Source organism: Taudactylus pleione, unplaced genomic scaffold (assembly GCF_031769625.1).
Source record: "Taudactylus pleione unplaced genomic scaffold, aTauple2 ptg000541l, whole genome shotgun sequence".
Lineage (NCBI taxonomy): Eukaryota > Metazoa > Chordata > Amphibia > Anura > Myobatrachidae > Taudactylus > Taudactylus pleione.
The window spans coordinates 1589575-1606970 of NW_028284943.1; the positions used below are offsets into that span (position 1 = coordinate 1589575).

Sequence of the window (17396 nt, forward strand, 5' to 3'; positions counted from 1 at the left end):
TGAAAAAGAGCGATTTGTCTATAATTCTGACACATTGTTGGGCCTTTGCCGGGCTTAGCTATCGTAATGATCTGGGCTTCCAACATTTCTCTAGGGAAGGAGTTAGTAGTGGCATGGTTATATAGATTAACCAAAATGGAGGGGAGTGTAGATTGCTAGGTCAGATAGAAACTGTTAGATCTGTTTTAAACCAAAGTGCCGCGTCTGATCCGGGAGTTGGAACACTGTTCCAATCCGGATCAGACTCGGCACAGAACCCTTTCATATTGCAGCACCGACCCAGGATATATTCCTGAGTCGGCGCAGGCATTGCAGTGGACGCTTGGAGAGGTCATCTCCCCAAGCCACTGAAGCCGGCCAATCGGGCGGCAACAGCACGATCCGGGTCATTGTGACTCAGATTGTGCCTTTTACACTGCAGGGTGGCACAGGAACGTGGCCAGCCCTGCAAAATACCAGAGTTGGTTCCCCGGCTTCCTGGACCCGGATGGATCCATCTACACAGACAAAAATTCCGGGTTGATGTGCATCAACCCAGGATTTTTATGTCTGTGTAAAAGGGGTATTATTGATATCATCAGGTTCTGGGGCTTTGTATTTGTTTAGAGATTTAATAGCGGCGTGAACCTCATCACTACTTCACTGAACATTAATCTGCAGATTGTACAGCTTCTCATTGTATGTGCAATATCTCAAGATCAGAGACCCATTCAGGCTGGAAAGGTGTTTACTCCTGTTTATGGCATTTTTCACTCTTCGCTACAGAAGTTTACACGTCCTATTACCAAGAGTATAAAATGTTTAATTAAATTGAGCTATAGCTCGCTGAATATGCAGGAGAGTGAGGGCATTTACTTTTCCTCTGGCCTCAACTAGAGCCAATTTAAGGGCATTATCCTTGGGGTCCTTTTTTATGTTGGGCTTCTAAAGGTGCCTACACACATAGCGATGTGCTCACAATCCCACGATGTGTACGATTTCCCCCTGAACTCTCCCCGGGAGCTCCCCAGCAGTCGTGGGCACGATTTGGTCTGAAAAAGCTGCCAATGTGACACACGATCTATCGTGCCTCCTAAACTATACAGTGCATCGTGACTTGAGATTGTCAGATCTGCCCTACAGCACGGCAGATCTGAAGATGCGATGTGCAATCTGCGGGGACGCGCATCGTGATCGTGAGTAGGGACTCAGGATTTGGGCATATCGGATGCATCGGAATCGGCCAGATCGGGTAATATATTGCCTTGTGTAGGCACCTTAACTGCACAATTTGGGATTCATACGATAATTGGACTTCCTGGTTGGCTTTCTTAATCCTAACTGCAGTTGGTTGGCAGCCCTCCACATAACAGCCTTTAGGGCACACCAGTGACTAGTAGTAGAGGTATCTTCAGGGCATTCGTCTCTATATTTAAGAGTTTAATGCATCTTGTAAAATCTGCTGCCCTTTATCTTTAAACAATATATAGTCCTGGAAACACCAGGGTCTAATGGAATACATAGTGGCATAGGGCAACCAACTCCAAACTTACTGTGCGTGATCATACCAGGAGATAGGAAAAATATAAATACGAGTTGCAATCTGACGAGAACCATTTATCAGTTAATAGCAGATCTATACTAGAGTATGATTTATGCACCAAGTAGTAGTAGGTATAACCTCTAGTCCCTGTGTTCCTAACTCGCCATGGTATCCGGATGAAAGGTCGACAATGAATAACAATGTAGAGTTAGGCACTACGGGGAGAGTTAGTATTAGGGTTAAAATAGCAAAGAAATGTGGCAACCATTGGTTTGTCGACCTTTTAAGCCTATCGACCGTTTGCACTGTCAACCTTTTTTGTTTTTTGTCCCTAACAACCAATTGCGTGTCAACCTATTCATGGTTTCACCTTTTTCCTGTTGAACTTTTAGATCACAAGCACCCGCCACGTATTCCGCAAACAGGTGATGGACCTTTTTTTTTATTTTATCTTTAGGTAACTATCTTGTTTGCTGACCTCCATGCTTATTTGGATAATATGAAAGCTCCCTGGGATCTTCTGGAACTCCGCACCCGTTATTATGAACAGGTTATCAAAGCTATGCTGCAAAGTATTGGCGTTCCACTGGAGAAACTGCGCTTTGTTAGGGGGACTGAGTACCAACTTAGCAAGTATGTGTTATACAAGGTGAAATATTTCATCACTGTTCATTTATAAGTGTAGTTTACCATCTTTCATCTTAATAAAGTAAGGGAAACCCATGTTATTGTTACAAAATGTATTCTGGTGACCTGGGTACCTTATCAGTTCTAGAGAGAGAGTATATCTGCACACTCCAATAGATGACGAGTTACGGTCATATGTGAGGCCCCATAGTAATTAGCAGCCAGTAATGTGCAATTTATGGGGGTGCAGCCCTATTCCAACCAAGTTAGACTATATTAAACAAAAAGAGGTTGTTAGAGATGGGCGCACATGCAAAAAATCATACATTAAAACTTGACTTTTATTAGTTGTTATACTAAAAATTCCATTCACTGGGAATGGTACAGTGAAAAATAGAGGTAAAAAATTAATTTATTGAATTGATAAACATACATATAGATTAGTGTATAAAGATAGAAAAATGTGAACAAATATTGTATAAAAAAGCAGGGTCCACCATTTCAGTTTCCCAGTATTATGAAAGCAATGTACTATGTTGAAGCGGAGCAAAATTATATGAAATATGTATATTCAATATATCTAATATCCTACGTATAAATCCTCCTTGTTGGTCATAAAGCTAAATTAATAAAGGAATTCACTAATACTGGTGGTAATAATATCACATCTACTTGAGTGGCTTGTGAAAACTTCAGCAATAATATATTGTGTGGTAACAATGCTACTTTAGTAGGGATTATGATAACATTACCGTAACATTTATTGGCAGCACAGCTTAAAGTGATTTGTGAGCTTCATATGAATTGATCAGTCAGAATAAAACTGACGACATATAGCAGCATTAGTGTGACACTATTCTATGCTCACAAACCAATGTGTATTAAGTGAATAAATTGTGACACATGAGACGGCACAAGATAATAAGTATTGTGATGTGATTGTCCGACCTTTTAAAGGATTGAATCAGATTGAATCAGCAGTTATGCCTTATATTAAAGGAGGGCATTATTGCTGAAGTTTTTACAAGCCACTCAAGTAGATGTGATATTATTGCCACCAGTATTAGTGAATTCCTTTATTAATTTAGCTTTATGACCAACAAGGAACATTTATATGTAGGTTATTATATAATATACATATTTCATATAATCTTGCTCCGGTTCATCATAGTACATTGCTTTCATAATACTGGGTAATTGAAATGGTGGACCTTGCTTTTTTTTTTATACACTATTTGTTCACATTTTTCTATCTTTATGCACTAATCTATATATATGTTTATCAATTCAATGAATTCATTTTTTACCTCTATTTTTCACTGTACCATTCCCAGTGAATGGAATTTTTAGTATGATAACTAATAAAAGTCAAGTTTGAATGTATTGATTTGCGCCCATCTCTAACAACCCCTAGCCTCTTTTTGTTTAATATGACCTGAGTACCTTCTCTGTTCTGTAATGGCACACTTCTCTATTCCGTGAAAAGGTTTTGGGACTGGTTTCTGTTCAGTGGCAGCCTTCGTCTCGTTTATCGTATAGCGTTATATAAGTTCTACTTAAACAGTTTATGTTAAAATGTTTGTTTGGATTATTGAGATCTGATTTACAACATTGTATTAGGTCTTCTTACGATCACTGTAGTATTTTCTCCTTGCCAAGATAAGATTTATAACATTATTGACCTATATTTTAATTGGAGAAAAGGGGGGGGGAGAGCGTAATCCTAAAGTGTTCAAACACTTTAACCACTTGCCTGGCATAGTCACATGGGATGCGACCACTGGCAGGTGAGTTTTCCCTGTCGCTCCTCGCATATTTGTGCCCAGTCATCCAGGACTCCGTCCTCTGTACAAGAGTAAATCCTTTCCCGTTCGCTCTCTGACATAACTTGTACTTTGTGCGCCCCAGAATGCTGATTGCAAGTGCAGCAAATGTGCTTGGAGGGGAACTGAAGTTCCCCATGCAGTACTGGATTGCTGATCGCTGCAGTGCACACTCAGTGCAGGCTGATGTGTGATCATCAGCTCCACCGAGTGCTGCTTGCTGCTCAGAGAGGACTGAGCAGCAAGGATGTGAAAGGGGGACCATTGCAGGGAAAAGTGTGATCTATAAATCAATGGAGTAGGGAAGTCCTTGGTACATAGGGATTTAAGGCCACTGGGGTGGGGGAGGTGTTATACTACTGGGAGAATCCTCAAACTGAAATAACTTGTGCACCCAGTGCAAGAGGTAAAAATAAATTATCTTTTTTTTTTTGAGGGGATTACAATATTCAGCATATAAATATCAAGCAGCCAGCAGCACAACACTGCTGTGTCTCAAACTTCTATCGGAAGCTCTGGTACACAGAATTTCAATCATGCTTTTTTTTTCTAACTTATGACTACCAATTACATATTCAAATTAATTCTATTTTATAATGTACGGTTAAAGTTAACAGATCTTCATTTTAAGTGGTTGGCACGTTCCTGGCATCTTCCCATCGATATAAATTGGGTGCAGTGGTCTCAATATCAATTCATCAGTGTACCTCCTCAAGAAGGATGGTACTTCATCAAAAGCTGTGTCAAGTTCCATCCATGATATCAGTTGGCTCAATCACTGTACACAGATGGTTTCCTGATATCTCGAGCGCGCGATCTTGTAGAGCAATGTGGTAAATGTGATTTTCTTCAGAGTCCACAGGAACTACCTTGGGGTATATAGTTGGAGTGATCCATTGCACCAAACAGCTTTCAGCATGCATAGGGCCTCCTCCCCTATATACCCCAGTCACAGGCATTCAGTTTTTTTTGTTTGGTGCGCGGCAAGTATGCAGACGCACCGGTTATAAGAGCAGGCTTTTCTTTTTTTGATTTACCTTAGTTTTGGAAAAACTACTGAGTTTAGCAGTACTAGGTGCCGAATAGGACACATGTACTGCGACTCCTACCTCCGCTGATGCCGAAATGCCTGTATCGTTATATGACCTGGGAATTTCGGTGGACCACAGCGAGGCTTAGCTAGCTGCATCGCTGGGGTCCGGACTGCGATCGGATTCACAGAGCTGGTAAGGCGATTCCTCGTTGCGGGGAATCGTGTGCTGCAGTCAGGGCCTCTGGTGAGGAGACACATCGGAGGCTGCTGCAGGTGAAGGACTCGTCAGCGTGTCCTCACTAAGGCAGAGGAGGCTATATCGCCTGTCGCCGGGGACGGGTAGTAGACTTACTAGGGCGCACTAGTAAGCGTCTGCTACTGTGAGACCACCATACACGTGCCGTCAAAATCGCAGTTATGGGGAGATAGGCACTCCCCCGGCCGCTCCTCCCTCAACCCAGACGCAACTTCTGGTGTGTGGATTCCTGCTTCTGGTTTGACCACCTTGTGTGTGTGAGACACTCAGTCTGCCTTGGGTGCACTGATGAAAGCTGTTAGTCTCAGAGGTTTGGTCTGTCTCCCTGTATACCTCTTCCCTGGTTCAGGTATACAGCGCTCTAGATCCTGCCAATACCCCGGTGGGGCTGGTCAGTTGATTGAGTCCATTAGCATTTGAATGTATATATGCATTATATGTGACTTTAATGCTAGCTGCTGTATTTATTTATACTGCCTTTTGTTTTCTAAACTGTCAGATATATCGATCAATGTTTCTCCTCATCCCTCTGGAAAGGTGTGTGGGGTTTTTCATTGGCTTTTCACAAATGTGAAGAGGGTCACATTGCATTTATACCTTATACCTGTTATACATTGCTATGTCTAAAGGTAAAGAGGAGAAGGATGAGCCTCCGGCGCTGTGGTCATGTAAATCCTGTTTGGCTGGCCTGTCAGAGCAGGATTTTGTGCAAGATGGTTTGTGTAGTGTCTGTTGTAAACAGCCACCTTTTCTATCAGGTGCACCTGCAGCGGCACAAGAACCACCCTGGGTGGCCTCTTGGTCTCAGGTTTTGTCACATTTATTGGATGGGGCTACAGCATCACAAGCTCCTGCTACGGTGCTACCTACAGCATTTGCATCTTTTTATGTGTACATATCCCCCATGAACCCTTCTGGTTTGATTCTTTTCCTCACTATAGTCAGAGCATGCTGCCATCTATAGCCCCACAGCAGGTAATCCAGGCAAATAGATCAGTGGCGGTAAAGCAGGGGCATAAGAGAGGTTCCCTTCAGACGTTGCCTCAGGATTCTGACTCTGCCTCCTCATCGCACTCTGATACGCAGAGTTCTGGTTCTTACTCGGTGGAGGAAGACCATCAATATTCTGTGGATGTCCCCTCCCTGGTGAGCGGTTAGATCTGTCCTGTATAGAGGAAGAAGAGGTTCCGCCAAAGACTCCGGTCTTTAGGCGTCAGAAAGTGGTTAAAGATTATTTCCCTCAGTCTGAGCAACTGACGACTCTCATATCTAAGCATGGTGTACTCCAAATAAGCATTTCCATGCTACAATGAATTTAACCTCTCGGGACCCATTTTCACTTGGTGAATGTAACAAATGGGAAGTACAGAAACAGACAAATCTCAGGTGCACAACTCCAAATTATTAATAATATATATAAATGCAATAAAATTTTGCAATCAATAGAGGTTTTTAGCATAATCATGGCCAAGGTTATGGGCCCACCCACCATATCCAGGTAACCTCTTTCGGGTAGGTCCCTAACATACTAGGGTTCAAATCCAGAGCGCAGGACCCCCCAAAACTGGCCCAGCCAAGCCGCCCCAGGGCACCACCATAGTAAGAAAAGTGCAGTGTGAAGAGATAGTTAGGAGCAGCTACAGCTGCATATAAAGAATGAAAATAAAAAAGTGAAGTACATATATATTAAACACACACAGTGAAGGGTTAAAATGTGTTTTAAAGGAAAATGTGTTATAAAGGAAAATGTGTTATAATGCGGTGCCCTGAGACAGATTAACCAACGCAATCCAGGGGGACCCACTCCCCAAAAATGAACCAAAGTTGCACTACAGTATATAACTTGTAGGACTTGTCTAGAATTGTGCCCTGGGGCGGCTTGGCTGGGCCAGTTTTGGGGGGGTCCTGTGCTCTGGATTTGAACCCTAGTATGTTAGGGACCTACCCGAAAGAGATTACCTGGATATGGTGGGTGGGCCCATAACCTTGGCCATGATTATGCTAAAACCCTCTATTGATTGCAAAATTTTATTGCATTTATATATATTAATAATTTGGAGATGTGCACCTGAGATTTGTCTGTTTCTGTGCCTGCAATTAGTCTCATCAGGTAGCACCTCCCATCATATATATATAGTCAGGTTGTGCAGTCCAGAAATCTTTCCCATATGCTCCAACAAATGGGAAATTCCTCCAACGGTTGATGCTCATGTAACTGGATTGATCAGGAGCTCTACATTACCCATTCTTTCCGCATCCTCACTAAAGGAGGTTACAGATAGAAGGCTTGAAAACACTGATTTCAAATAATTTTCCTTATCTGGAGCTATTACCAGACCAGCTGTGGCTTAGGTAGCCAAAGCTATGGAAGAATGGATGACGTATCTGGAATATAGCATGTCTTTTGCTACCTGAGAACAGCTGTCTTATCTCTGTCGGATGCTAGAGGCAGCTGTGTATGTTGGGGAAGCGGTTATTGATGCGGGTGTCGGCATCTGCGGTTGCAGCTCGGAGAACTCTTTGGCTAAAAACCTGGAAGGCGGGTACAGGGTCCAAGAAGGCTCTGGAATATTTGCATTTTGTTGGGAAAGTACTGTTTGGGCCAGATCTGGATGACCTAGTGGCTTCTCTGGCAACATCTAAATCTGCTAGGTTGCCTTCTACGACTACCCCTAAGTATAGGCAGTCGACAGTACGATCCTTTCGCCCACAGAGTAGGGCAAAGGGGCAGTCTTCCTCTAGACAGGGTAATTCCCACAAAAAACCGCAGACCAAGAAATCTTGGTCAACCAGACGTCCAGCTTCTAAGTTGGACGGTAAGCTCACTGCCTGATGGGGTATGCCTCCCCCTGGGGGGTCTCAGGTTGGAGGCGGACTTCTACAGTTTTCTCAGGCCTGTCATCAGACAACTACGGATGTCTGGGTTCAAAAGGTGGTCTCTCAGGGTTACGCACCACGTTCCTGAGGCATCCCCATCAGAGGTTCGTTAGTACAACCTATCTTTCAGACCCGGTCAGGGCCTTGGCCTCCCGGGAGACTATTGGGGCCCTCCTGAGGTCAGGAGTTATAATCCCCGTTCCTGTGACGCAACAGGGAAGGGGTTATTATTCAAATTTGTTTTTGATTCAGAAACCAAATGGGTCACCGCCCTATTCTGAATCTGAGGTTTCTCAACAAGTTCATCCATGTGCCTAAGTTCCGTATGGAAACCCTACGGTCAATTATGCTGGCGATGGAGCCTGGAGATTTCATGGTCTCCCTGGACATACAGGATGCATATCTGCATGTTCCTATTGTGCGATCCCACCAAAAGGTTTCTGAGGTTTGCTGTAGGTTGGCAACATAACCAATTTCAGGCTCTACCCTTCGGTCTGTCCACAGCCCCTCGGGTATAACCAAGATAATGACAGTCATGACTGCTCATCTCAGACAACAAGGAGTCGGGATACTGCCATATTTGGACGACCTCCTGATATTGGTACAATCTCAGGAGGTGTTACAACGTCATCTACAAATGACCATTGCCTGCTTACAAGGGCACAGCTGGATAATCAATTGGAAAACGTCTTCTTCTTTTTCCAACTCTGCAGATGGTGCACTTGGGGGCACTGCTGGATTCCTTGCGGCAAAGGATTCTTCTACCAATGTACAAGATTGCGGCACTACAATCTCGTGTGCACAGTCTACTCTGCAAGCAGAAAGTGTCAGTTCGCTTGGCAATGCAGGTACTGGGCTTCACGGTATCCATCTTCGATATGGTGGCTTATGTCCAGTTCCACTCCAGGTCCCTGCAACAATGGATTCTGTCTCATTGGGATGGTCCGTATCATCGGATTAAGTCTCACATGATCCGCATCTCGCCTTTTATGTTCGGCTCTCCCTCACATGGTGGCTGCAGACGACTTATTTAGACAAGGGTCGTCCGTTTTGGGTTTCAGATTGGGTACTCCTCACCACAGATGCAAGTCTGGGAGGATGGGGAGCAGCGACAAGTCATCACACCTTTCAGGAAAGTGACTTACCAATAAATATTTTGGAGCTTCGTGCAAAGCACAGAGCGCTCATTCTGGCGTTGGACCTCCTTCAGGGCAGGCCTGTCCAGATTTAGCCTGACAATGCGACCGCAGTGGCCTATATCAAACATTCTGTGGGCAGAATGCTTTCTTCCAGCAATCTCGTCAATATTTATCCCAGGAGCCCTCAACTGGGAAGCGGACTTCCTAAGTCATCAGGACATACACGCCAGAGAATGGGCTCTTCATCCGGAGGTCTTTCAACTCCTGGTGGGGACTACCGGACGTAGACCTTATGGCGTCACGTCGCCACCACAAGGTCCCCAGGAATGGGTCCAGAACAAGGGACCCCGCAGCCGCCTTCGTGGACGCTCTGGCGGTAAGGTGGGGCTTCAGATTGGCATACCGGTTTTCTCCAATCTCCCTCCTCCCAAGGGTCGTCAGAAAGTTCAAGCAGGAAGGCGGCAGGATAATACTAATAGCTCCTGCCTGGCCCAGGAGACATTGGTTCACCGATCTGACATGTCTATCCATAGACAGTCCGCTTCCACTGCCTCTACGACCGGATTTGCTAGTACAGGGTCCCTGCCTATATCCGGATTTACCTTGGCTGGCATTGATGGCATGGCTCTTGAGGCTTCCGTATTAAGAGGCCAAAGGTTTCTCTATTTCTGTGATCCAGAAGATGCTGAGGGCGAGGATTTGGCATTCATTTTTTCATTGGTGTTTCCACAGAAAATATGACCCTAAGGTTTTCAGGGTTTCCCGAGTTCTTGCTTTTCTTCAAGCTAGACTAGACTTTAGTCTTCGTCTGGCTACCTTAAGAGTTCAGGTTTCTGCATTGTCAGTTTGGTTCCAGCACAGAATTGCCACTATGCCAGATGTTAGAACATTTTTTTCAGGGTGTTCTCCGTCTGCAACTTCCATTTGTCCCTCCGGTGGCACCATGGGCTTTATCCTTGGTTCTCGGGGTGCTGCAGGCTCCCCCCTTTGAACCCTTAGACACTGTGGACCTCAAATGATTGAGAGCGAAGACTCTCTCCTCTTTTTCTCCTCGCTATCTCCTCAGCTCGCAGAGTTTCTGATTTGGCAACACTTTCATGCCACTCTCCATATTTGATTTTTCATCAGAATAGAGCTGTCCTCTGGACAAGGGGGTGGGGGGGGGGTGTATCTTCCAAAAGTGGTATCCCATCTTCATATAAATGAGGAAATTGCAGTCCCAGCCATTCAGATGTGGTTCGAGCTCTCCATATCTACGTGGATCGTACTAGCTCCATCAGAAAATCTGATGCATTTTTTTGTGTTATATGGCTTTCATAAGCGAGGCTGGCCAGCTAACAAGCAGATGCTGGCTCGGTGGCTGCGTATGACTATTTCTCATGTGTATACTCAGGCTGATCTCCCTGTTCCGCATACGGTGACAGCACATTCTACTCGGTCTGTGGGACCACCGTGGACGTTTAGACATAGTGCCTCTGCAGAGCAATTATGCAAGGCGGTGACTTGATCTTCGGTCCACACTTTTATCAAATTCTATGCATTTGATACTTTTGCCTCCCAGGATGCTTCCTTGAGGCGTCGGATTCTCCTTTCTGCTGAGGAGCGTCCCCACCTTTAAGGGAACTGCTTTAGGACGTCCCCAAGGTACTTCCTGTGGACCCTTGGACCCTGAAGAAGAAAATAAGAGTTATGGTATAACATACCTTAGTTAACTCTTTCTTCGAGGTCCATAGAGTCCACAGGGCACCCACCCTGACGCACCTGGCCTCAGTTGGGATCACTGATTCCCTCTTTTGGTTTTTGAGAAATTTTCTTGTGTACATTGTACTTCCTTCTCCACTTTCTGTCTCTTGCCGTTAGGCTTGTTTACAAACTGCCTGGGGGCGGGGTATATAGGGAGGAGGCCCTATGCATGCTAGGAAGCTGTAAGCTGTTTGGTGCAATGGATCACTCCAACCACATACCCCAAGGTAGTTCCTGTGGACCCTATGGACCTCAAAGAAAAAGAGTTCACTAAGACATGTACTACCATAAACCAAATCTGGGTGCGCTGATCACCTAGATAGGAGCAACCTGTTTTATCAGGATATACTAACGCAGTATCTGCACCTGCTAGTAACTAAGTAAGCAAGAAAAAATGTTAGGAGCGCTAGTCAAATCAGGTGACCACAATATATAATAATATCTTTATTACAACTCCAGTAAATAAATAAGAACGTTGCTGAATTTCACACTGAAACAAATGATCACAGTATCAATACCAATATCAGAGAATTTGTGGATATAGGAGCACCTGAGAACACATAGGGATGAAATGCGGAACTGCTAGTCAAGTCCCTCTCCTATAATGTGTCCACAATCCTGCGCTCTCATGTAAGTCCACTCTCTGTTGAAATCCTCTGGTCCGAGAGGCATATACCACTATAAAGGAATAGATTGCTAAAAGACAGCAATGATGGAAAAAAACGTCCCGTTTAGACGGGGTGTATACAGTCACCAGTAGTCCCCTTAGTCACTCCCAAATGTCTGCCACCTATATCGATCCTGGCAGTGGGTGAGGGTGCCGCTTGTGTGCATCACTGCGGATAGGAGCTGAGGTGCCGTCCGGTGTATGTTGTACAGCAACAGCCTCTGTCTCGGGCTGCCATCTGGTGTGTAGTAAGCAGCAAGACCTCCGTCTCGAGCTGCGCAGAGATCCTTTGTATACAGGACCCTTAAGTGCCAGATGGTTTGTTCCAGAGGAAAGAATTGTGTATCATATATCCGAGTGCAGTAAAAGTCTTAGCCTTGACGCGTTTCTCTGGATAATGACGACCCCGGTTTCATGAGAAGGTGCACCTTTAAAAAAAATAAATAAAAAATATTCGCCGGTTAAGTGGCTAAGATGACATGCCAAATTCTTACAGGGTAAATGCATACAATTATATATGGGCATTATATTATTTAATATCCCAAGTTGCTTTGACAAATATCCAGTTATGTGAGTAACAGGTTCTCTGCTACTCACATCGAAAGTATTTTCCACTCCAGTCCTACAGTAGTTGCATTTAGTTCATTAGCAAATCACTTTACTTTAACGTTCTACTGTGTGTGCGTGTTTAATTTTATTTCTTCCTTTTTGTTTTTCTCTTATTCTACATGTTCTATGTCACAGGGAGTATACATTGGATGTGTATAGGCTATCCTCCGTCGTCACTCAACATGATGCTAAGAAAGCTGGTGCTGAGGTGGTGAAACAAGTCGAGCACCCGTTGCTCAGTGGTCTCTTGTACCCAGGATTGCAGGTGCGATCAGTCAGGACCTAGAGAAAAGGAGATCATAGTCCTATCTGATCATGTTGATTTTTATGTCTGTTCTTCTTAATCTATGCAGGCCTTGGATGAAGAATACTTGAAAGTTGATGCACAGTTTGGAGGCGTTGATCAAAGGAAAATCTTCACATTTGCTGAAAAGGTGAATATTAGGTGGTACGGAATTTTTTATTTTTTTTCTTTTGTCTGAGAAATGTAAATATTTTTGGAGGGTAAACAAGGCACCCCTAAGCCAAATTTAATTACTGAGCAGTACCTTTTTGACCCAAGTAGTTGCAGACAGTAGCAGTGCCTCTCAGCTATCCGTTTCCCCCACCCCCTCTCTAAAGTTAGTATACAGACAGTGCCAGTGCCACTCATAGCTGTTCTCCGCCCCCCCCCTCGACTGCCCTCCCTATAGTTAGCATACAGACAGTGCCACTCATAGATTTCTTCCCCCACCCCCCTCCCTATATTTAGTATACAGACAGTGTTAAAATACATGTTCTTCACCTAATTCACTCATAAAGAAAAAAATGATTTCTGAGCAGTTTTTAGAAAAAAAATGGTCAGTTAAGTGGTTAAGGGTTAGTCCTTGGTAATCCCATTTAGAGATCTACTACAATTTTTCTTGGCAATGTGGTTCTCGTTTTCTGGCATGGACCCTGCTCTGTGTTTTGCACCTGCCTCTGTCATGTTTGTGAATCTGTAGTTCCTGCAACCTCCCCAATGAAACATAATAAATGTTGGTGGTGATAGCATGTGATAACCACTGGTCTATGTATTTAGTAATACATGCTTATGGATTCGGATTAAAGATTTGTTTAGTGCTAACTATTGGACTTTACTATGTGCTAGTCTAATGCTTGCTGTTCTTGCAGTAATTCAGTACCTGCCCCATGTTGCCGTGTGTGTGACTGTAAAACTGCTGCTGCTCCAATTGAAATTGATCTAATCATCGGACATGCCAAATCATCCGGTTGGCAGATAACTAGTCTGCCTGTGTGAGCGATCGTGTACAGACCATATAAGCTATCCCACATGAGGTCCATCCACAGTAAATGTGCGGAATGGCTAGATTTGTTCAATATGACCAACCACATGTGTGGTAAATTCAGGGTCATTTCATGTAGTAAAAGCCTTGAACCAGGTTGCAGCATACTTGAAGCAGCAAGGATTGAGAGTCTGGCCTCCATCATGCCCTGTGCTCCTCTCACTGGCTGCTCCAGAATGAGTGCTGCGTCTAATTAGTGTGTACATAATAGGAACAGGACACCATATTTCTGCTGCCATGAGTCCGGTGTGGCAGTGTATTGGGCCACCTAGGACCGCAAAAAGCAACTATTAATGGCATTTGGGCCAAGTGACAGGGCATGCCCCTGATGTGCACTATTCTATCATGCAGTATATAAAAGGGAAACGGGTTGCTTAAAATATATACTGTATAGATATAGAACATGCTGGTCACACAGGTTGTAATACATAATTTTAATATAATTCTGTTTGAGCACATATTTTGCTCTTTTCATGAAAGTCAGTCATTATAGCATTAGAGTATGCTCTTTGCCGGTCAGCATTCTGTAAGCAGTATATGAATTTAGTCATCATAACCTTTGCATATTTCTGAGATTATTGCTTTTCCTCCCAGTCCTCGGATACCAGGAAAACATTATATACATTATCCTTTCTATAATCTGAACATTCTGGTATGTTGCTGACTGACCCTAATGTCCTTACTTTCCAGTAATCTCCTTAAATTACATGGGATTTTAGTCCCCGAATTTGGCTCAGTCGCACTTTTGGTCAAAAAGATTATTGTGGGCAAAAGATTATTCCAGAGATATGAAATAGCTGTGTGTGTGTGATCTGTCAGCACTGTGTGACTCTATTTATAGAATGTATGTTTCTTCCTGTATCCATAACCGCCAATCATACCGCAGGTTAAATACATCTTTAAAAGGTGTTTTTAATTTTAGTTTGCATTAAAAAAGAAATTGACACAGAGGGAAATAATTACCATGACAGACATATCAGCATGTGGTACCTCCTTATTTTGCTTACATATTGATAAGAAGGCCCCATAAACCTATTTACATTATGGTGATGGGGAATATACAGTAAAGCGCCACCTGCAGGAACTTCAATAAAAACACACTTCTGTGCCTGAACCTTTCAGCAGAGCCATGTTACTCTTTTAGCCACTGGCTAATTTTTTTTTCCCCAAAACCACCTGGAAATTCTGTTTTTTTTTTTTTTTTTTTTCATTTAATTAAATTTAGAATTTATTATGAAAATGTATTTAAAGGTTTTATCTCCATAGACTCCATTATAATTGTACCTCCCACCCCTGAATGTTAACAGATCCCCAAAGGAAAATATAACCTCATTTTCATTTTCCCCACCCCCTAGTGGTAATAGATCTCCAGTGGCAGAGCCCTACCACCTACCAGTGTACATAAGTACCCACTCTGTTAGTAACTTCCTCCTCTATAAAGAGATATAGATCGATAAATATTTTCTACTGCAGGGAGGACAGATCAGCAGGAGGAAATCTGTTCTGCACATGTGTAGAACATATTTTCTTTTTAAAAGCCGGGGCACGCAGCAGGACGCCACCGTGTCGGCTAATGCCCAGCTGCCTGTGGGCAGATACCATGTGATCGCGCCAGTTAAATGCTCCCCTCTGCCCCTGTGGGTCAGTGTTCGGTATATTAGGTGGACATTCCTAATGTCGACATTGACATGCCAACGCTGATGAAATGTCGACAATGTGGTAGTAAGGCAAGGCTAACCCTAATGTTGACATTTAATATCGGCATTTTCCACGTTTCAACATTGTCACTGCTGACAATCTGACCATACCCTTATTAATTGGACTTTATTGAAAACGGAAATTCTTTATCATCTTTCATCATTTTAATTAACTTCCGTTTTCGATAAAGTCCAAATAATAAGGGTATAAGAGAGAGACCCATTCCAAAACAGAATGCATCCTTGAGAAAGTGCCAGAGGCATGAAAAGCATTGGAAGGCTATTAAAGGGCATCTCCCTGAACTGCCAGACCTGCTGGCTGACTGTTACTTAACCTACAATCTAAACCAGAAGTCGCTGCATGCGGCGAGGCCGGCTGGTTGTCCAGCTGTAAACAGCAGACTATCGGGAATATTTAGGAACAGAACATAACCATCAGTTCATTTTATATTCACAAATTCAAACGCTTGTATTCGGTTTTGCTTTAATTCGGGCAGCTGTGGGCACCCCCAGGTGTTAAAATTAATTTCGAGTACCATCCTGGTCAATCGGTAGTTACGGCCCTGCCGAGAAAATGTGTTGGGACTCTAAAGCCAACTGTTCTCCAGGATCTGCAATTCTTGGGAGGTGTCAATAAGGAAGCAAATGTGAGGAAAATTTAATTTTACATTGATTGGCATGGAAAATTAGCCTGCATTTACTTTATACTTGTCTATTACATTTGTTGATGAGATGCATATTGTTGTAGTTACTTTGTTTTCTCCATTGTAGTACCTTCCTGCCCTGGGTTTCACAAAGCGCATTCATCTGATGAATCCTATGGTACCTGGACTTACCGGAGTCAAGATGAGCTCATCTGAAGAGGTAACAGTGGCTAGTGTAGAGGATGAAAGCAGAGTTGTGGAAGTAGTTGATGTGAGCAGGCATTTAGCTTCACCTCCAGGTCAACATACTGTCATACTACATTTGGTGATAGTCTGCTAATTTGTTGTTGCAGTATTTTACTTTTATTGTTATAATGCTACAGATGATGGAAAAAAAAATCCCTTTCATATTAAATTATGAAATAGATGTACAGATTATACAATTTAATGGTTCTGGATTTAGTTTCAGCACATTAGCAAGAGCTCTAACAGTGATCGTTTAATGCTGGCCACACACATAGCGATATTTTACCCGATCTGGCTGATTCCGACACATTGGAACGACAGATCGTGTAAAATATGGCCAAATTGAGAGTAAATCGTGAGTGCCCACTCACGATGCGATACGCGTCGCACATCGCATCTTCAGATCTGCCGTGCAGTATGGCAGATCTCGCAATCTAGGACCCGATGCACTGTGAAAGTCTGGATGCAGGAGAGATCGTATGAAGATTGGACACCAGATCGTGTGCAGAGCTGCCGGGGAGAGTTTCAAGGGAAATCGTAGACATCGGCTCATCTTGAGCACATTGCTATGTCTGTGGCCAGCTTTATGACTTTTTGAATCTAGACTTCTTTAGCCTTCCTCCACTATCCCATTCCTCTCCCTTTCCTTCCCTACATTACAGGTGAAATAATGCTAAAAAAAATATCATTACAGGTAACATGGTGTCTTAACTTTACAGAAATAAGGCAGTGTTCAGGGAACAACTACTAAACAACATGTTCATTAACTAGACATGTTCTGCCACTTAAGAAGAAAAGTAGTTTCACTTAAACTGACCTTTACCCTTGCATGTAGCGCTGCGAATATTAGATGGTGCACTTTTATGATGAATACACTTGTCTGTTAGTGGATCTTTAAAAGGTGTTATAAATTAAATTAGTGCTTGTTTTTGTTGCGTTCAATGATGCTTCCACTGTATACGGCTATTCCCAACTAACTGCAAAACTTCTCAGGAATCAAAGATCGATCTCCTGGACTCACCCTCCGATGTAAAGAAGAAGTTAAAGAGAGCTTTCTGTGAGCCAGGAAATATAGAGAACAACGGAGTCTTGAGCTTTGTGAGACATGTCCTATTTCCCCTAAAATCAGGTATGCCTGTGTATGGGTTTAGCACAAATCCTCCTTTAACCTATTTCTGTACTCTCACA

The 17396-nt window shown here is 43.3% G+C and overlaps 1 protein-coding gene across 2 annotated transcripts in view; it reads left to right on the plus strand.

Annotated features, from left to right (window-relative positions):
- YARS1 (tyrosyl-tRNA synthetase 1) overlaps positions 1 to 17396 on the plus strand; it is a 68065-nt gene that overhangs the window by 32432 nt on the left and 18237 nt on the right. For both annotated transcript variants that reach the window (XM_088451211.1, XM_088451212.1), the window contains exons 4-8: positions 1980 to 2155; positions 12432 to 12561; positions 12650 to 12730; positions 16090 to 16182; positions 17202 to 17337. In XM_088451211.1, coding sequence (XP_088307337.1) covers positions 1980 to 2155; positions 12432 to 12561; positions 12650 to 12730; positions 16090 to 16182; positions 17202 to 17337 — 616 coding nt within the window. The remainder of the gene's footprint in view (positions 1 to 1979; positions 2156 to 12431; positions 12562 to 12649; positions 12731 to 16089; positions 16183 to 17201; positions 17338 to 17396) is intronic.